At 40.1% G+C, this 21335-nt stretch overlaps 1 protein-coding gene across 6 annotated transcripts in view; it reads right to left on the reverse strand.

Annotated features, from left to right (window-relative positions):
• RANBP3 (RAN binding protein 3) overlaps window positions 1–21335 on the reverse strand; it is a 58249-nt gene that overhangs the window by 11529 nt on the left and 25385 nt on the right. For 2 of the 6 annotated variants that reach the window (XM_042023201.1, XM_042023204.1), the window contains 10 exons: window positions 18387–18423; window positions 18258–18299; window positions 15636–15707; window positions 12940–13005; window positions 11365–11457; window positions 10153–10256; window positions 4212–4331; window positions 3545–3648; window positions 1172–1250; window positions 173–275 (listed from right to left, as the gene is read on the reverse strand). In XM_042023201.1, the coding sequence (XP_041879135.1) occupies window positions 173–275; window positions 1172–1250; window positions 3545–3648; window positions 4212–4331; window positions 10153–10256; window positions 11365–11457; window positions 12940–13005; window positions 15636–15707; window positions 18258–18299; window positions 18387–18423 (820 nt within the window). Of the gene's footprint in view, window positions 1–172; window positions 276–1171; window positions 1251–3544; window positions 3649–4211; window positions 4332–10152; window positions 10257–11364; window positions 11458–12939; window positions 13006–15635; window positions 15708–18212; window positions 18300–18386; window positions 18424–21335 lie in introns of all 6 variants that reach the window. The other 4 variants (XM_042023200.1, XM_042023203.1, XM_042023202.1 and 1 more) reach the window with 2 other exon arrangements.

Raw genomic sequence — 21335 nt, forward strand, 5'->3', positions numbered from 1 at the left:
AGAGGATCTACAGCATCCGGCAACTTCCACATCCAGCCTGTATCTTTGGTCACAGGAGACAGTAAAGGTAACATAAAAATCTTATGTTTTTGAAAAGTAACAGGATATTGAAAAATACAATAATTTTAAAAAGGATTAACTACCATTCCTAATATAATAGTTTGTTTTTCACCTTTCTCTGGCGTGGCCTCCTGAGAAGACGATTCAGACCCAGACTCTGTAGCAGCATTCTCCTTATTACTCTCTGTACTACCTTCACTTGATTTTGGTGGACTCTATCACAGAAATAAGAGGAGGTAAACAGAAGAGAGAAAACAAACACTAATTCTGCTGAACAGGACTAGTGACCAAGTACTGAGGGCAGCTCCAGTATTTATAAACCATATGGCAAAAAAAGAATCTCACAGACAACATGCTTTCACAGTTAAAGCTATCCTACTAGCCAGCCAAGGAACTGATTGGAGTGCGACCTGAAAACCAGTTCAAATAATTTTCCCTTGAACTCATACCAAATTTCAATCCTTATTTTGAAGCTTTTTGACTTGCTTCGTTCACTTTGACTGAACTGAGTTCAGTTTGACTGAACTCCTGCTTGGTAGTTAGACAGGTCTGAACACTCAGCATTGAATGTTTCCATTTTGTTCCAGCACAGGAATAAAAACAGCAGGAAACAGTGAGGTACTAGAAGTTATTCCTTAGGTTGGTACATCATAAACAGCATTTCTGGAATCATACCTCAGTCCTAAGGCAGCTGCTTTACTGCTGGGCTTGAAATCCCATCTGGGGGGGGGAGTCACATAACTGAACTGCTCTCAATTTTGAGGACAAGCATAAAATACCCTCTAATATTTATACTCCAATAGCCATTTAAAGCAACAAGCTGTGCCATAAAATGCTTGGGAACAAGAACCACATGTGCTACAGAGAGGGCACTGAATATCCTTACATTGACAGAGTTTGGCAGAGAAAACCTGGAGAGTATTGCTGGGCAGACAATAGCTCATAATGAACTACCTGTGCTGCACTCAAAGTAAGTTACCTTCAAGGGGAACCACTGAAAAAAACCCCCATACTCAAGTGACAAGTATAATTAAAGGCTCTCAAAATTCCTGAGTGAGAATCCATAACAAACTGCTTGCAGAATTACAACATATACATAGTGGATACTCACTAGGACTCGCTCACTCATGTTCTGTCCAAAAACAAACTTGTTGCTAGATGCATCTGCATTGTTTGTAGAGTTCTCTACACTGAAAAAAACCCAAGAAATAAACCAGGTTTACAAGACCAAAAATAATACCTCTTTTATTTTCTACTAATTAAATTCCTCAGAAAGTGAGTGATTGTCACTGGCTTTAAAGAGGTAAGCACTGATTGACACAAACATAGGTAAAAATTAATTCAACTTAACACGAGAGCACATTCTAGTTCTACAGAACGAGAATTCTCTCAGAATGACAACAAATGCTTTTGTCTCTGTAAAAATCTTCCCCTTCAGATAACTAATAACATACAAAGCAATGCTGAGTGCTAAGTGAGGGCTGATTGTCTAATCATATAACATGCTTTTTTTAAAACAGTACTCTACATGCACAGAACTTGAACTACTACATATTTTTAGGTCAGTTCTCTCAAAAAGGGAAAGAACTGAAACAAAAGCACTTCCAATATCATAACTGAAGCAAAGGTAGCAGGGATAAGTAATGCCTTTTATCAGACTAGCTGCAATACCACAGCTTCTCCACGAAGTTTCACAATCAAATATCAGCCTTTACTTCTTCCTTATAGAATAAGCGTCCTCCTCCCATTAAGTATTTTTATTAACAGATTTTAAATCCTATTTAGGAAGGACAACAGTTTTATTCTTTTACAGACTCAAGTTATTGTTCCTGTCCCTTTCCATCAGGCACACCTTTCTAAGACACCAGCTTGCTCACGAAGTGAACATACAAAAGGCAGACCATTCTGAATCAAGCCTACATGCATTTCACCAAGTTTGGAAAATGGGGACTCACATCAACATGATTCAAGTGAAACCAAACAAACCTTTAAACTGTACATGTAGAGTTGCTACTTCTGAATAAGGGGATTCCTAGAACAGAGGAGATCCTCAGTGGAAGACAGCTCTACCTACTAAGGGAATTAAATACCACAGTTCTGAGCTCTAAATGCCGACAGGGAACCCAATGTGGCCTACCAGCATCTGCTATGCAACCTAGCACATTTACAGTTTTTAAAGAATTGACAGTGTTACACGAAGGGAGGAGTTTCCTTTTACAAGTTGATTACCATAATGCTTTGCCATCTCAGCTGAAAATCAGAGCCAACTCCCCTTAGAGAAACTATTTTTTTTAAGACAAGTCCAAAACTAGGTTTCTGGAAATTGACTCACCATGAATAAATCCTCCCAAAGTAAACACTCAAATGAAATTACAGGAGATGTCATGTGAGTTGGAAAATACAAAAAAAGTATTTCAGTATTTGAAGGTCACATATTAGTAGTTATTGTCTGCCAAATCTGATTGAACAAATCTGACTCTCTCTTGTAAAGACATTGACCTGGCATCAAGAGGGCAAAGGTGTTCTCTACCTCTCCAGTGCATCATCTGAAAAGTTCAGCATCAAAAGTTCATCGGACTGCAAAACTGCCCACTGCATGGTGAACAACAGGATCTTAAAAATGCCAAATGTAAGGACAAAGCAAGAATGTATTGGTGCTTTTCCTACAACTATTTCATGGCCTCAAATAATCTGAACTTCAGCTTACTCCAGGAGCAGAGATGTTGCTCTACATCATCACTCTTGGTGGGATTTCCTCTCACGCTTTTCCAGTTATTACCTGAATTCACAGCTCTGTATCTTCTGTTTTCTACTCATTCTGTACACTACTTCATTTTTTTGACCACTACGAAGCTAGCATTTTCACAGAGCTGTATCACTACCTCAGCCTCAAGTGAAGGCTGTCAGCTCAGAGCTCATCACTACGTAAGACAGGATTAGCAGTTTTCTCCTGGCTGCCTCTCTTTACCTATACATCACATTTCTTCTGATGTTATTGCCTCATCAGAAGTTCTTTCAAAATACTCCCACAGTTAGGCTCCTACTTATTCATACAGGCCCTCTACATTACTCTGAAAAGCTTACTATCATGAAAAAATTTTAACTACTCTTCCTTTTATCCATATCATATATGAAACATACTGAACAACACAAATACAGTGCAGATCTCCACAGGATTCTACTGGTAGCTCAAATTTAGTCCATCACTGTTTCTAATCATTCATGAGAAGACTTCTCATCTCATGCTTGTTGGTTCTCTGAAGAGGTTTTGGTGAGGATGTGGTCAAATAAATAGTATCAAATGCATCTCCCTTGACCAGATGATTGAGGATTCCCCAAGATCTGAAGACTGCCATCTCATTCTTCAGAAGCCTGGCTGCTCACTGACCCAGTCTAAGCCCTGCATCCAATAAAGAGCAGAATCATAAAGAATTTTCAATAAAGAGTAAGGAGAACTGTTCTATTGGTTTCCCTGTAGTCTCACCTGGAACTGATGTACTGTAGAAAATAGTTTGTTGCAGAAGGTGTATCTGATGTCAGAAGGCCAGCATTCTGCACGTCAGCAGTTTCATCACTTTCATCTCCTAGCTAGAAAAAGAACAAGTATGTATCAATAGCTTTTCAACTCATTCTTTCCAAAGACAAAGTTCCATCCACAAATACCTTCTACAATAAAACAAGGTAAGTCTATGTCCCAATGTTACACTTTCTTTTATTATGCTAGGAAACCTGTGCAAACCTGTCTTCAATAGGAGTACTAACAATCCAATTCAGTTATTCTGTGCACAAGTTTGAGCCCAGGCTGCCCCATTTTTCCATCTTTTCTGTGAAGTCTTGGTTGCATGGAAGCATCTTAGGACAACATTTCAACTTAATTCTAACCCGAAAGGTAAGAGAAAACACTACATTGTAGTGAGCTTTAGCTGTTACTTATGATTGCAGTAGATGCATTTATTTTTGAAAAAGTTTCTTATGCTACTTAACAGAATTCATTTATTAAATGTCCAGAAGACTAATTTTATTGAACAGTCAACTCTACTGTGTTCACGGCTTTTAATTTTACATATATACATGGAGGTTTTAACCTTTTCATATAGTAGCTTCACAGTACTTCATAAAACTCTTAGTCAAGAGAGCAAACACGTGTTTACCTTAACTCTATCTCTTAAGTTTTGCCCAAACACAAATGCTTGCTGTGCATTTAGTTCAGCCTTCTCACAGCTGTCATCATCTGAAGTATTGTTGGACTCCTTTTTCTGACATTCTGCTGCCTAAAGAAATGGAAAAAATGTAGCCTAAGAAGTTGAGTTTCTCTAAATAAAAACACCTTACAACAAGGTGAGTCACACACTAATTTACAATGACAAGCCAATAACACTTCCAGATCTACAAGGCACATTTTGCATTTAAATAATGTCTCTGTTGTTGTTTAAGTGTTTTTCTTAGCAAATCACAGAATAGTTAAGGTTCAAGGGAATTTCTAACAACCATTTGGTCCAAACTGTGTTCAAAGCAGCATCAACTTCAAACATATATTCGACTGCCCAAGATGTCACATCAAGTTTCAAAAAAATCCACATGTGACAGTTTTACATTTTGGTAGTCTGGTTCAATGTTCAACTACACTAAGTATGATAGCTTTGTCCTAAAACTCATCTGGAATCCCCTTCACATCACACCTGCAGCTTCTCATCTGTTTGACAGACACTTCCTAATTTCATTCTTATCTTGCCGCCGCCTACCACTTGAGAGCTGAGGGAAACAATCCAATTCCCCTGCCCTAGTCCAAGAAGAACATACTCAGCTTTTTCATTCTTTCATCCCACATCCTGAGCTCCAGCCTCTAGTCCCCTCGGTCATTTTTAAGTGTCTTTCATATACTGTCAAGCCCCAAACTATATATGGTATTCCTGATGCCATCCCCCAGTGGCACAAAAAGGGAAAGATCACTTTCCTGAACTTAATGGCTGCAGTTTTAGTAAAGCAGACCATAAGTTCCCTTAATCAATAAAAGGATATGCTACTTATTCATGTTAGACCTATTGTTCATCACTGCTGCACAGCATCTGAAGGTTCCTAAACCTTTTGTTCTGCTATGGACTTTCTATTCTGCACCTCTGCCACCTGCCTTCCACAAGTGGCTTTGTGACCTCTTCCTGCACCTGCTGTGGTGGCACTTTTCCTGAATATTCCCACACTGTAGTTCTTGTTCCACTGTACTCAGAGCCCTGCACTTACAAACCCTTAAAGTAGTGTTGGAAAGCAATTGCAACCTGCAGGGGAATCACTCCCTTCCGCTTCTGTCCTAACTTCCTACCCCATAGCTTTTGACACTGATGGGAAGACCCAACACTACACACACACAAAGCCTCACAAGTGATCCATATACAGAAGTTGCCCCTCAGCAAAGCACACTCCCATCAGCATCAACAGCACCATAAGCAGAAAAGAACCCCAAAACCACAGGAAGTCTGAGCATACTCTGAAGAAAACTATATAGTTACTATGGGAAGAACATCGGGGGTACCACCTGCTCCACTGGAGAGGACACTCAGGGGGAAGATGCCTGTCTAGGGAACCCATTACTAGTCTTTATGGCTGGCCAATGTGAACTTTTCCCTTTTCTTTCCCTTTTTGATTTCCCTTCCTCCAACATAAAAATAACTGTCACCCTTAGAAGCAATATTATCAGCTATAGATCTGCGAATAAATTCTGCATGTGAGAACTTGTCTCAACACTTTCCATGCAGTATCAGGATCCCCAAGACTTGCCTGCACAGCTGCTTTCTAGCCAGTCCTTCTGCAGTCCTTGTGACACATGGGTTCTCTCACCCTCGGTACAGAATTTTGCATTTGCTGACCATCAGCTAGTTTTTCTCAGCTTGTTTTTCTAACCTGCTGAGATCCTGCTGAACAGCCCCTACCTTCCAACATATTGGCCATTCCCCCTTCCCACAGTGTACTGGTATCCACAAACTTAAGATTTATTCCACCTTGTCAGGTTGTTTGTGCAAATGTTGAACAGAATACTCTTAAAGAGTGCCTTCAGGGACTGACACTTGTCACACTTCCAACCATTGGCTGCTACCCTCAAAGCTCACCTTTTTGCTTTAGCCAGTTTTTCACCCACTTTAAATTCCACCCAACCAGTACACCTCTCTCCATTTTGGCTATGACAGTGATACTTCAGACCATACAAAGATCTTGTTTAAAGGCAAAATCAACAAGTAGGGCTCTCTGCAAAGCAAATAATCTCAAAGGGTAAAAAACCCGTCAGGTTGGTCTCTGTTTTAGCTAGGCTGGTTCTTCTCAATCGCTTTAAGGTGCCTCATATTCTACGACTCCTTCACCACAAAGGGAGAGGAAGGAGCCGAGCAATTTCTACTTTCCTGGAACTTCTTTCTTGCTGTTCTTGGAAACATGTGCCACGTTCTCTTCTTCCCCAGTAACGGGGACCCTCCACAGTACCACAACTCTCTAGAGTCTCACACTAGCAACCCCCAGCTCCCTGTCCTGAGCTCATTTTCTTCCCAGTACAACACTGGTACAACACTGTGTTTTGGATGCAGGATGAGAATAATCTTGATCACACACTGATATTTTGGTTGTGGCTCAGCTGGGCTCACCCCAAGTCAAGGCCTTTTCAGTGTCTCATGCTCTGCCAGCGAGGAGCTGCACAAGAAGCCCGGGGGGAGCACAGCCAGGACAGCTGACCCAAAGTGGCCAGAGGGATATTCCATGCCACAGAACATCCTGCCCGGTGTGTAAGCTGGGGGAGCTGCCTGGGGCCGACTGCTGCTGAGAGACAGGCTGGGCACAGATCAGAAGGTGCTGAGCACCTGTACTGGTCATCACTTGTTTTCTTTGTGTATTATTTATCTCTCTCTCCCTTTTTCATTGCAATTGTTATTATACTTTACTCTGTTTCAACAGTTAAATAACTGTTCTTATCTCAATCCACTAGCCTTACTTTTTTCCTGATTCCTCTCCCCATCCCACCTGAGTGGAGGGAGTGAGCAAGTGGCTCCATGGTACTTAGCTGCCAGCTGGGGTTAAATCACAGCTCTCCCTCCACACCCATGGATACATCCATCCATGGACTTGTATATGTCAAACTAAAACAGTCCTTAAGCAAATTTATTTTAAGAATTCACTCCCTCAAACTTCACCTAAAGAAAGGGACTGGGTAGACCTGACAGCAGATCTCTTCAGTAGAAAACAAGACAAAGGCATTGAGTACCTGAGATTTTTTTCATGTCCTTCCTCACTAGATTCCCTTCAACATTTTGCAGAAGGCCTACAATTTTCCTTCATTTTACCTTTGCTGCCAACACCAGTAGAAGCCTTGCTTGCAGCCCTTTCATTCCCTGTCATTTCCAACTCCAGCTAAGTTTAGACTTTCCCAGCTCTCCCACACACCCAGGCAATCCTTCTGTATACTTCTCAGGTGTCTTGACTGCTTTCATGAGTTATATGCACATTCTCTTTCTGGGTTTAAGGAGCTCCCAGCCCATACACGCTGGCCTCCTGCCAAACTTGCACAATTTCATGCACTTTGGGATAAACTATTCATTCTCTAAGGTGGTTGTCCATGGAGGTAACAAGCTCTCATGAGCCCTGCTGTCCTTCAGAATCCTACCAACCAGCTTGATGAATAAGCTGAACTCCTCTCTCCTGAAGTCTGGATCTTTATTCTGCTACTTATCTTCCCCAGATCCCCCAGGATCTCAAACTCCATCTCATTGATGCCGCAATGACAGCTACTCTCAACCTTCGTATTTCTAGCCAGTTCTTTGCTGTGAATACCAAGGTACAGCTAAATACCTCCCATGTCAACTCACCCAGCATATGCAAATACTCTCATCAACTTATTCCTAAAATCTCCAGGAGTATTCTGGAGTATTTCTACCAGGACACGTTGCCATTTTATCAGGTGTCCAAGTACTTAAGTTCTCCTTTAGAACCAAGACCTGTAATTGTGAAGCTTCTAGTTCTTCAAGGGCTTCAGTTACTTTCTCTACTTGATCAGTCTAAATCTGGTGAAGATTCACTTTAATCTCCCTCTTGTTGGCTTCCCCTCTGATCTTAATCTATAAAGCCTTGACCAATTCAGTGCCTTCCCAAAACAAAGCCTCTGCATTCAAACACCTTCTTTTAGCATACTGGAACCCATTCTGGTCTCTTTCCTGCTTTATTTCCTAAAAAGCTCTTATGTATCTAATGCAGTACTCCAGTTGTCCAAGTGAACCTCCTGTATCCATGATCCCAGTGAGGTTACAGAACCATCACTGAACACAGATCTCCGATTCCTTCTGTTAGTTTCTCAAGTAGAGTGTTATTGCCTCCACGTGCCAGCTATGGTGCCTCCTGCACATATCACATAGGTCAAGAAAAGCAGTAGGAAAACAGCAAAACATTAGGTCCAAGAGTTTCACAAATCCCATTTTATGTTTAAGGGACAACCTTTGCATAACCTAGCTGTATCATTTGCCTTCAGATTCTAATTTTGGCATTTCAAATACATCCTTTTTCTGCTTGCAATTAGAAATGGGCCAGTGTTGATCACTGGGAGTAGTCCTTCACCACTGAATGATACACAGCATAAAGGAGCATTCTGTTGAACACAAGGAAAAATCATTAGCCTAGGATTTCCTCAACACGTCCTCTTCCTTCTGGATAAGGATCAGCATCTCCCTGCTACCAAAAAAGGCTGAGGGCTATCAAGTGTCCTTGCACATCTGACAACTTTCAGCTACCAGACTCTCCTACCAGTCAAGAAACGTTGCCTCAAAGGCTGTAGCTTGTACCCATCTGAGGACAATGTTGCTTAGGCCTCCTATAGCCTCCTAGGGATTTTCGAGTCAGAGACCAGGTAGGTAAGTAGAAGTTGCCACAGAGCTGCTCAGGGTATGACAACCACCAGACTAAGAACATTCCCACTCTGCTACCTTGTATAAGCACAAGACAGAGACATCAAAGAAAAATCTTTTCTGCCAGTAAAATAAGACCATGACTCACATCTGCTCTAACAAAGGTAGATCGTGCTCATGTAACACTGCAAATACCATATACCTGCCCTCACAAGGAAGCTCGCTCTCTGTGGTACACCAAATCTATGCCACAGATTTGCATATACAATTACCAATATAAAACAATTCCAGAAGTAACCTTTCACTCTCATCAAGCCATCTAATATTCTGCAGAGACTCCAGCACTTAACACAACTACTCCATGAACTCAAATGACTTCTAGCTCTGCTAGAAAGCTTCAGGAAGACGAAATTGACTACGAATCCCAAAACAATAGAATATTTCACCACAATCCTTGGTAAAATTGCAAATGTTCAGTTATGAAGCTTTATACCATTTATACATAGCAACCAGATTTAAGAGCTTTCTTCTACCAGAAAACTTTCTCCAAGGTCAGTTGATTAAAAAACTTAAGAGGACTTTTGGATGTTAAAAGCAGATAAAGGGTGTCCCTAATGACATACACAGCTGGGTTACAAGCACGTCCCACAGTTTTCATACTGGTACATGTTGGAACCCTGGGTGCATTCAGTTTATTTATTGCTACTTAGTTGTGGCAGTAGCCTATCACTAAACCTTTAAAAGCCATTCACACTGCAAGTGTTTCTGCTTGCATACTCAGGATTAACACTTGAATTTCAAGTAAACTGTTCCATACTCTTGTATTAGCAACATTATTTCTATGCTCAATATGGGGACAAAAAGCGAACAACTGCCTAATGAAGCTACCAAAAAATCCACCCACACTCAATATACCCCAAACATCCTCCTCATGCTATCAATCAAGACCTTCAAATGCTCATGGTTAGCTCAAAACCTGCAAGGAAGGAAAGGACTGGACACACTACACAGAACTGGAAGTGAATATTTCATTATCTTTCTTTCATGACAGCCAATAAACAACTTCCAATGCACTTAGATGTCTTTTGCTCTAGGTGAAGCTTTTCAGCCCCTCATTACCGGCACTGTCCACTTCCTGTAGGGAATTCATGTGCTGCCACTGGCTTTTTACTCTGTTCAGAGAATATTTATGTGGCACCTTGAGTCTCCTTCTCCAACTCACCTTGTCTTCAGAGTCTGAACTTTTCAGCGCTGCATCACTTGGTGATTCTGATGTGGCTGCAGAATCTGGAGGGATATTTACACCATTGGTGCCACTGCTGAGAACTGCAACATGGAAAGAAAGAAATTACATAAACTCTCTAGATATTTAGACTGTCATAAAAGTTTTCTTACACAAATTACATGCAGTCTTCTGTTTAAGTCCATTAAACATTGCTACGTAAACTAAAAGTTCCCATAGTATTTTGCAAGAGACATGAAGACCACAATTCAGCAATTCTTAGCAGAATCAAAATTCCAAATGCAGAAAACCAAGTCAGCAAATTAATCTATACAAATGTTGTAAGGACTTCAACAGATACAACTTCAAGCAACCATCCTGCTCCAATCTAATACAGTTCACAGCCAGCAGGGCTTGTCTTCAGACTGATCTACCTGCTCACATACTGAACTCCCACTGAAAATGTGTACCCCAATACTAAGTTCTCTGGAGAATCCAATCTGTGTCAGGAGGCACTTCAAGAAATCAACCTAGAAATGTTTGGTTCTATCCCAGATTCAGTATTAACTGAAGTTACTCCTGTTTCTGTTCACCTGAACTTCCACATAACAAATGGCATCAGGCTGGGGGAACATGGGGTTTAGGAGACATGGACACTTTAAACAGTTTTTTTTCCTTTAACTTCCAGACTTTAATCATGCCTATTTCCATCAGCTATATCAAATTCCATAATACAACAAGCATTATATGAATGACCAAACTTAAGAACTAAAATTCTATATTCAGAATTAAAATTGTACGTCAAAGTCCCAACTCCAAAATGGTCCCCAAGCCCAGAGCCGCCTCTCATTGATTTAGGTACTTTACTGTTGATCAATTACCAGTAACAGCTTATTACACCATGGTCAATGCTGTCATTTGAGATTGCTATATCACATCCTTAGAAGTCTTTTTATTCCAAAACTCAAGCTTAGACTACAGCAAAGTTAGAAGTCTGGCAACATCACAGTCATCCTACACAAGACCTGAAGATTCCACTATGTTATCCCTCACGTAATACAGATACACTTACCATTTAAGATGTTTCTCCTCTGAAAGGAGAAAACTAGAAAAACCAACGTAGGTGTTGAGTAAAACCAAACTACTACACCAAACAAATTCAATACTTTTGTTCTCTCTCCACTGTATTTAGAATGCAAAAGCATTATTTACCCATCTGTGAGAAAACTTTCGGCTGTGGTGCCTGTAATACTGCTGGACGGAGCACACTTCGCTGCTGTTCCTTCGGTTTCTGGCTAGGGAGACCTGCAAGTTCAAAGTTTTTTCAAGAACTATAAGGCTTTAAAGTTGGAAAATTCAGCTTCATCTAATCTCTAACTGCTTCCAACAGAACACACAATGAAAAAACAGACACTAGAAAAGCTTCTACTCCCTTCTTTTCCATCCTTCACTCAGCCTCAAAAGAGTTAGTCCCAAATAGGGACGACTATTTCCTAGCCTTAAAAGACATTTTAAAATATATTGTCTACCTAATCCACAGAATGAAAGTTTACTACTGATCCAGAAATAAAAGCCAATATGTAAGAGAAATGAACAGTACAGCTATTTATACACTGACATTTTATTCAAATAAAGACACTTTCAAGTCTTCTTTTCTCCTTCCAATGAAGTCATTTTCAGATATGGGTAAAAGATTTTTTTTTTTATTCATACAATCAAACATATTGGTACTGCAATAGTTGTGTTGTGTCATTTAACAACCTTTTAGCTTTTTGAATTAACCTGGCCTCTTTGGTTTGTTATAGTAAGATGCACAGCACTATAACTCTAATTCTGCTATGATTCAAAAAGCTAATTGACCTTAAACAACCTAATTAAAAAAAACCCCAAACATTGTAACATCAGCTCTAGAAGGTTATGGCAAGCCCAGAAGGTTCAGTTTTCTTCACTGGAAAAAGTCAAGATGAACTCTTGATCCAATAAAATACTGCAACAGAACTCACTCATAGCAATTAGTTCTATTTCAGGCCACCCATATTCAAAGGGCATGACATCAGAATATAAAGCTATCTTAAGTTCAAATGTTCATAAGCTCAAAAAAGCTTGTTCCTTTCTTAAATTTACCACTCTTTCTGCAAGTGAAATGAAGTTTCCATATAGTTATGAAGCAATAGCTTTCATTACCTAAATAGTTTTGGGTTTGTTTTTTTCCCCCTCAAATTCCTAAGGAGCTGTAATACTAATGTCTTTCTGATAGTGGCTGGGTCTACATCAGTGAACAGGGAACTCAGTCATAGCCAACCTGTAGTGCAGAACAGGCATGATCAAGGACCTGCCACCCACACTGCTGCCAAACACCAGGGAGAGCAGAAGTGGGCACTCTCTGACACTTCTGACTGCCCTGGCCTGGTTCCAGACTGAACTTTCAGTAATGGCTGGAACTTGCTCAAGGCACTCCTGGAACACCCTTTTTCTTCCAGTTTGCTACCAAAGGAATCGAGTTCACTGACTGCAGGATTACTCCAAGCACAAACAGAAGTTTGCTAAGCAGTGACAACTGGGAGATGCACTTCAGACAGGCACAGGTGATCCAAGCAAAACATGGATGCATCCATACACGTTACACAGTGGATATGGGCACAACCACCCTAGAGAAGCCAAGATTTTTTTCTGCAGACACATAGGTATTGCCACTATCTATTTACAATAGCAGGTTGATGAAACTACTAACTAAATAAAATGCTTGAGCTGGTTTCTTTGTACTGTTGCAGTAAACAGTGAACTCACCTGCACTAGGTGCCTGACCATGGATAAGTATTGGTGGCTTCAGCCGGAATCCACTGCTCTTTTCCTCTGGAAGTGAAATACAAAATCACAAGGACAAAGCTGTAACATATTTCTAATATTCATTCAGTCATACAATTCCTCATGTTTTCCCCACTGTAACAACCCACAAGTTCTATAAATATGCAAAGTTATTAAGAGACTTCCAAAGAACAAATTCTCTTCTGAAAGAAAGAAGCCTGAATTTCCAGTGATCATCACAGCAAATATACATCACAGATAAACACACGTCACTAAGCAAAAAATTCAAAAATTTTTATCAGGAGAAACAGGAAAAAGACTTCACCAGAGAAACGGGGCTCCTTCTGTGAAGGACTTAATATAGATAATAAAGTTTTAAGTGAGAATCAAACTGAAGAAAGAGCAATCAAAAGTATTGACTGAACATGACAGCTGCTAACAAGTTCTGTTAGTTTAAAAACAGCCTAGTTTTTTGGTGGGCAGGAGAAGCTGCTTGAGGCACAGAGCCAATTGCTGAAGGCTCTGACAACAGGCAGGTTACCAGCCCAGTTAGAGAAGTTGGTAATGCCTCTGTGACGACATATTTAAGAAGGGAAAAAAACGCAGGCATTTTCTTTCTTCTCCTGAGGGGTGGTGAGGCAGCTGCCGGGGGGTGATCGTGGGGTGGCCACATGGTGGCCGCTATCTAGGCACGGCTCACAATGAACTTTGCTTGTTTAACCACTTTTAGCCAGCGTTGTGAGCAGGAAGACAGAAGCAATGGCAACAGCTGCTCTGGTTTTGGCACCCCGCATGAAGAGAGGCGCTGAATAGAGCCGGCGCTGCGGCAGCCAGCACTGCCCACGCGGTGCCAGCACGGACCATGCGGCCGACAGCAAAGGGCATGGCGAACAATTCCCCAATATGGAGCCCAGACGAAAACTACTCTTCAGCACTGCAAAACCCTTTAAGAACCTTCCAATTGATAGAACTTGAAGAACAAATGAACCCACTGACAACAATTTTCTCCTGAGTCAAAGAAAAGGAAAAGATGAAGATGTGAGGAGAACTACATGGCAACACTAAGATCCGTGTGAGGGAGAGGGAGGAGGTGCTCTGGGCATCAGAGCTGAGATTTTTCTACAAAGCTGTGGTGAGGACTATAACACAACAAACTGTTTCCCTGTAATTCATGAAGTGCATGGGGGGATGCAGAGATCCACCTGCAGCCCGTGAGAACAAGTACTCATGCTGGAGTGAACAGATGCTGAAAAGCTGTAATCCAGTGAGGAACTCGAACAGAGAGAGAAGAAGATAGAGAAAGAGGACCCTTGCCTCCAAACTAAAACAGCTCATCCTTAAAAAACTACACCCCATGAACTAATGAACCACACAAAACAGTTGTGGGAAGACTGTTTGCCTGTGGGAGAGGCTCACATTGCAGCAGGTCAGGTGGGACTGCTACTCATGAAAGTTAAAAACAGGCTGGAAAAGTTCACAGAGAACTGTCTCCCATAGGAAGGGCCCGACGACACAGCAGGAAAAAAAAAAACTCCTTTCCCTAAGTGAACTGAAGAAAGATTTTTAGAAGGGACAAACTGACTAAAGACCCCATGCTTTGTCTCTCTGCGCTGTCGGTGGGAAAGAGAAAAGGACTGGGAAGAAAAGGTGTTCAAAGGTTTATTTTCGTTCTCATTACCCTTTTTACTTTTAATTCTGTTGGTAACAAATTTTCTTTATACTGTTTAAGTTTTAAACCTGTTTTGCCTTAGAGTGTTTTTCCCCTAATCCTTATCTCAACTCATGAAGCCTTCATTTTGTTTTCCCCTCCTCTGCTCAGCTATAGCAGAGGAAAACGAGTGAATAGTTTTCATGGGTGCCTAGCTTTTAGCCAGTGTCAAACCCTGACATGATTATCTAACTGCTAATTATCATAAATTAAGTTAAACTTAATTGCCTAATGTTAATTTCTTGTAATACCATTAGCTTTCACTAATGCTTTTGTAGTATGAAGATAAAATAAACTCCTTTGCTTGCATTCACTACAGTTATGGCTTTTAAATAAAGTACCAAAATCTCAAAAAAAAAAAAAAATAAATCTAGAGCTATTAAAAATCGAGTTCCTAAGAACTTACAAAGAATAATTATACTTTTTTCCTTTTAGGGGCTTAAGATCTGTATTCAGAATGACACAACTCAGCATCTTACAGTCTCACTGTGCTTGGTTATAAGCATAGGATACTGACGTGCACTACACTGATACCAATACAAACGGAACCAGAACTATGGGGACTAACAAAATGAGCAGTTCTGTCAATACAAGGCTCACAGGTCATAGCTGAACACAATCATGACCACACATTATGGTTGTTTTGCTTTCCAGTACAGAAGAACAGTTTTCCAAAGTAGACAAATGAAAATTTCCCATAGGTTTTATTGTGGGGCTAGCAGGAAAGGGTCATACTGCAGTATTCTACCATTACTCCCAACACATTTAACAATTTTGGTAGTATTTTAATTACCTCCAGCAAGGTGAAGTCAAACAATGAAGTAAGTGAGCAAGAGAACAGTTCTAAGATCAGAACCATCATCACTTCCATTCTCACAGATAAGGTATTACTTCTGAAGTATCAGGTACTTTTGATCATGACAAATTAACACCAGTTCAAGAAAAAAGCAGAAAAAATCAGGAAGCTCACCTGGTTCTGAGTCAGAATTGCCTGTAGAGGGTTCACAGAAGCTTGATGGCATAAAGACATTGTTCTTTGTTACTGCAGTCAAGGAAAAATTTTTAAAAAGGGAAGTTGTGTACGTTTTTCTTTATTATAAACCTGTTCCCAGACTTCAAACTGAAAATTACTTTCTAGTAATTAGTTTTATTTTGGTTTTATTTCTTCTAAACTAAAACAATATTACAGCCAAAGTAGCAAACAAGTCATTGTCCATAAAATCCCCTCAGTGCATCCTGAAACAGAAAGAAAATCCCCTCAGTGCCTCCTGAAAAAGAAGAACAATTTCATTTTTTCTGAAGGGAATATATAAATACAGGGTTCCCAATATGAATTGTATCTGAATTAGGAATTAGAAGTGGTGTTAGACTATATAAGAGCGTTCCAAAATGTATAATACCATTTCAAAAGGCCTCTGCAGAGAGAGAGCAGAAAGGTGTGTAATGTCTGCTAAAGAGTAGGAGTGCGCTGTGATGGACAGCACTGTCTGCACCAAGAGGCAACTTAGGTTTCAACTGCCCTGCAAAGACAAAACTCCTATAGAAACAGAGGAGAGCACATCAGAGTACTGTCAGATGTCACCTCAGCAGCATAACAGTCAACAAAAGGGAAAATATGTTTGAAAAACCAGGCAAAGGACAGTGATTCTTTCCCACCCTTTGCTGGGACCTAAAGAAGCAAGCAATAGGGAGCTTGGTTGAGGTGCTGTCCAGCAGTTCTAGTACTTTTGGTGTTATACAAAAATCACAATCCAGTTTATGAAACAGGACAATCAGAGAAGGAGACCGATTTCTCCAATAGATCATTTTGCACAAGGAAAAGCATAACAGTATTTATTAGCTCTTTTAGCTTTTATATGGCTGTAGAAAAAGCTTAAGTATGTTGAAAAGAGAAATGAAGCTCATCTCTGAACACCACTGTACTAAAAGATGTAGCATTTGCCTTTTATAATTGTCTTAAGTAATTTTTCATATTCCCTTTAATTCCACCTTCTCTCTTTTTATTATTGTCTGCCTTAAGCTTAAACATGACACAGTTTTCATATAAGTAAAATTTCCCTATTCTTGAGAGAAACGTAACCCCACCAAAAAAAAAAAAAAAAAAGGTGGAAAAGTAAAAGATTTTTCTGGAAACCAAAGCCATTGAATGATGTCAACAATATTCAAAGAGGCTCTCATGGAAGTTGCAATTCAAATCAAAGTTGTCACTGCTTGACAACACCACACATCAGAAGAGAACAAAGGCATCAGGGACTAAGTCACCATATCCTGTCAAAATACATTAGCTAAGCAGAGGCTTGAGAAAAGATACTGGTCTCCTGGAACATCCAGTATTTAACCATGAAAGAGTTGAGTAAATTGTTTTCCTCCACTTCTTAACAGATGTTAGCATAGAGATTCTAATCTTCTAAGACAAAGACATTGCAGAATGGAAGTGTTAAAAATTATAGGGAACCTGGGTATACACATGCTATTATTCTAACAGAAAATCTACAGACCAAAACCCTGTATTGGTTATTTTTGTGCATTCCTTTACTAAGAGTGGTTGGCAAGCAGACAGCAGCAATGCTGGTCACTCAATTCACAGGATGGCATCTGGAGACCAACTGAGCTGCACACCAGAAAACTGGGATCTGAAAGAGAAGGGCTTCTTCCCCTGACTAGCACTGGTGCATGAATTTAGAGTACTGTGCCTATAAAGTATCAGCAACTACATTTTGGACTTCATAGTCACTTATTTCTTTAAAATCAAAATAACCAGGCTTTCATCATTTAGTCACATCTCTAGAATGTGCTGCATATGAGAGGAATTTTTTTTTTTTACTGTTCTCTCCTTCAAGGTTTTTCACCTCCTTTATTTCAACTAAGATGGTAGAAATAAAGTAGCAGTCTCCAAATCTGCCTCAAACACTGACATATCTCAACTAAAATAACCATTGACTGAAGCTAAAACCTTCATATGATCTGTGAGGAGAGAAGGCACAAATCAAGACTGTTCCTGTGGGTGAACAAATATTAAACATGACCGTTCCTGTGCAAGTGAACTGCATGAATTTACCCTAGTGATCTCACTGCCCTGACTGTGCATACACAGAGGCTGTGTGCATTTGTCAAGTGTTTCAGGAATGCACTGAATCCTCTCCATTTTAAAAGAAATGGGAGAAGAGAAAAGGACTAAAACATGAGCTGAGACTTGAAAATTTTCCCTGGCAGCCAAGTAACTAAGAAAAAGGTAGCACTTATATAAATTTGGAAAGAAGCAACCTGATCACAACAAATCAAGAAGATTTCTGGTTAATTCTGCAATTTAACAGCACAACAGTGAAAGCTGAAACTACAAATATACATAAACTTACAGATAGAAAACATTTTAAAAAACTATCTACCAACTCCTTTGGGCTTCACCAAATTTGTTAACATGAGTACATGGTTGCTGTGGTCTTAATCCAAAGCACAAAACACTGTAATAAGATTGCTTACATGACTGGAAAAAGAACGCCCTGGAAGGAAAACCATCCCTCATATATAATACTGTAGCAACATTTACCTGACTGAGAAGGAGGGAACTGAGTTAAAGATGAAGTTCTCTCACGTTTTACAGGTGGACAGTAGCTTCCATCCTCTCGATCAGATTCTGTAGGAAAAAAACTATTAGAAAAATGCAAAACATCCCAGCAAGACACATGCTCGTGGCTTTTAGTTTTACAATAAAATCTCTTACCATCTCCATCTTCTGGACTTGATCCATCTGCAGATCTCTGAAATCAGATTACACCGATCAAACAAAGATCACATACTGAACATTTCAGTCTCTTCAGATTGATCCAAATGTTTTGAGCATCAGTTAGGAGATTTTTTTTCTTTACTGTCAATGATACACACTCAATGCAATAATCTTCTGTGACTTACACGTAAGCATACAGAGTTTCACAGATACTATCAAATACAATTAATTCAAAATATTTCATTTACAAATAGAATTCCTGAAAATTCATATCCCAAGCACTAATATCTTTAGGGACTGTGTAACAATTACTACAGTTACATTTTCTATATACTGAAAATTTGAAAATGACAGTGTTCAAAACTGGTTTGATTTTAAAAATATCATAAAGTTTCAAGCTCAACATAAACATACTCATTGTTTGGGAGTTCATTCCAAAGCACCTTACCTAATTACCCTAAGTGATGCTAGTTCCTTCAACAAAATGATAGCATTGGAGGAATGTTTTTCAAAGTATGCTCTATAAACCAGTACAATAGTATTTTTATTTGAATTAGCAACGGATAGTCCCCTAACATCTTCCACAGTATCAGGAACAAAAAAGGAAGCATCACAGGCTACCAACTATCACAAATATTCAAAAAGTCTTTGAACAAAGGTTTGACATATTTTCTGACAATTTCTATGGCTCTTTCCTCCTACTGCTCTGCCAGTTCCTCAACTAATATAATCTCCCTTGCTCCTTCAAAAAATAACCCCATGACAGAATCCTTTCACTACAGAAGGCGATCAGGGCAGCATCAGCATCTTCATCTCATTACAAAACATCTTAGAATCATCAAATTGCTTAGGCTAGCAAAGACCTTTAAGATTGCCAATGCTAAGAGATCCCTCAGAACTGCCATGCCCAATGCTAGAACATCCACACATCTTACAAATCCCTGCAGGGGTGATGGCTCCACCACTGCCATGGGCACCCTGTTCCAGGGCTCCACAACCCTTTTGTGGAACATGCTTTTCCTAATATCCAATCTAAATGTTCAACCATTTCCTCTTGTCCTATCACTTGTTACCTGGAAGAATAGACAGACTCCCATCTTGGCTACACCATCCTTTCAGGTAGCTCCGACATCAACCTAGTCCAGCACCACCCTTTCATCCCACTCCTGTCCCAGGACATGCAGACAGACACCTCCCCTTCACTCAGTCTCACTTCAGAGCTTGGCTGATAAATGGAGGAATGGCAGCTCATGGGCAGAGTCCACCGAAGCCCCAAAGCTCCTTCCCCACCATGATTTGGCCCACTTGGGCACTGGGAGCAGGCAGACACACAAAAGGACTGCATAAGTCTGCACAGGACTGACATCTGAGGCATACCTTGGGTGTAAGGATACCAGAAAGTGCAAAACTTTCTATTTAGCACTGCAATACATTTAGAACCCAGATAATACTGTACTATCAGTACTCCACTAAATGCTAATAAAACCCCACTTACACTGCACTTTACCTATTTAATTACTTTTAAGGGCTTTTCTGTTTTGCTTTACATTCATAGAAAAGTATAGCTACCTCACTAGCATCCTAGTTGAGTACTTTTGAAACCTTTAGCATTGGGAATAAGAAGCTACTGACAGTTCTGGAACGCAACCGCCTGTTTTCACACACACCTATCAGCCCAGCCACGTTAATACTGCATTTGATGACCCATGGCTCTTCCTACATAATTAGTCAAGTAGTCCATGGTACTACCGGAAGGTGGTCTTACTAGTCACTGCCCTTGCCAACATACACTAGTTTCCCAAAAGATGAGGCTAAAATGGAAAACCATGATATCATGTATTTCAGCAACCAGCATCTGAACTCAGAAAACATTCCATTTTGCACATAAAGTGTTGTCACATATGCAAGCAATTTGTTTCAGCTTTTATCAAAAATCCTGAAAGCAAAAAGAAAATACTTGGTAAAAAAATTTGCATGAGTGGAACTGCAGATCTCTGTATGCAAAAATCCTCAAAAATAAACAAGTGATTTCCACCTGAATGTCAAAACCTTAAGATGTTACTAACATATGCTTCATTCTCAATGCTCAAGTAACACAGACAAAAAAAAAGTCAAACCTATACAGCACAAGCCTCAAATCATCATATCATTGTAATTTCATAACTGACAAGTACAACTAATGTACCATCACCATGTTTAGTGGGCAACAGGAATCAATATCCAAAACCAACTCTGTACCCTACTAAGGGCAAAGCAGAACAGAGAATCTGCTCCAAGTTATTTCCATGCTTCCTAGTCCAAGAGTTTTGGGAGATTAAAGCTATGCACCTTTGGACAAATAGGTGCCAGGGTAGATTCCGTGGGGGTGGGGGTACACAGATGTACTGTATTAGCATAAGCTTCACTTTTCTATGAAGCCACAGATAATGTAAGTTACCACTGCAGCCAGAATTGCTTAGCAGTGCTGCTTTGGAGGAAGCCGGATAGACTAGACAAAAAACAGGGGAATATATGCACAACAAGCCTGACAGACTGGAAAAACAGCAAATTACATTTAGTGCCAATGAACAGCAGTCCAGCCTCTCCATTTTACGCTTCTCTTCTCGGCCTACTCAGTCTGTACTTCACAGCAACACAACACCACTTGTGCTTTACACAAGTATCCCACACAATGGAAACAAAAGGCAGGACCATCTCATCCTGTAAGAAACCACCAAGGTGATTCAGTTTATGTCCATTCAGTTCCTTGGACTTAGATGCTGATGAGCCACAAACTAGTAACAGCAAAATCCAACCTAGAATTTTCCCATTTAAGAGCAGAAGCCACTTTTCACTTATTCCCTCTGCCCCCGGCTTTCAGAAACCCAGCTAGAGAAAAGTTACAATTATGCATAAATAGAGGCTCCTACAATTATGACACATTTCTAGTTAAGGAAATTACCTTCA

This window comes from Corvus kubaryi, unplaced genomic scaffold (genome assembly GCF_017639235.1).
Source record: "Corvus kubaryi isolate FWS band 111438036 unplaced genomic scaffold, C.kubaryi_AGA036_p1.0 37241, whole genome shotgun sequence".
NCBI classification, from domain to species: Eukaryota; Metazoa; Chordata; class Aves; order Passeriformes; family Corvidae; genus Corvus; species Corvus kubaryi.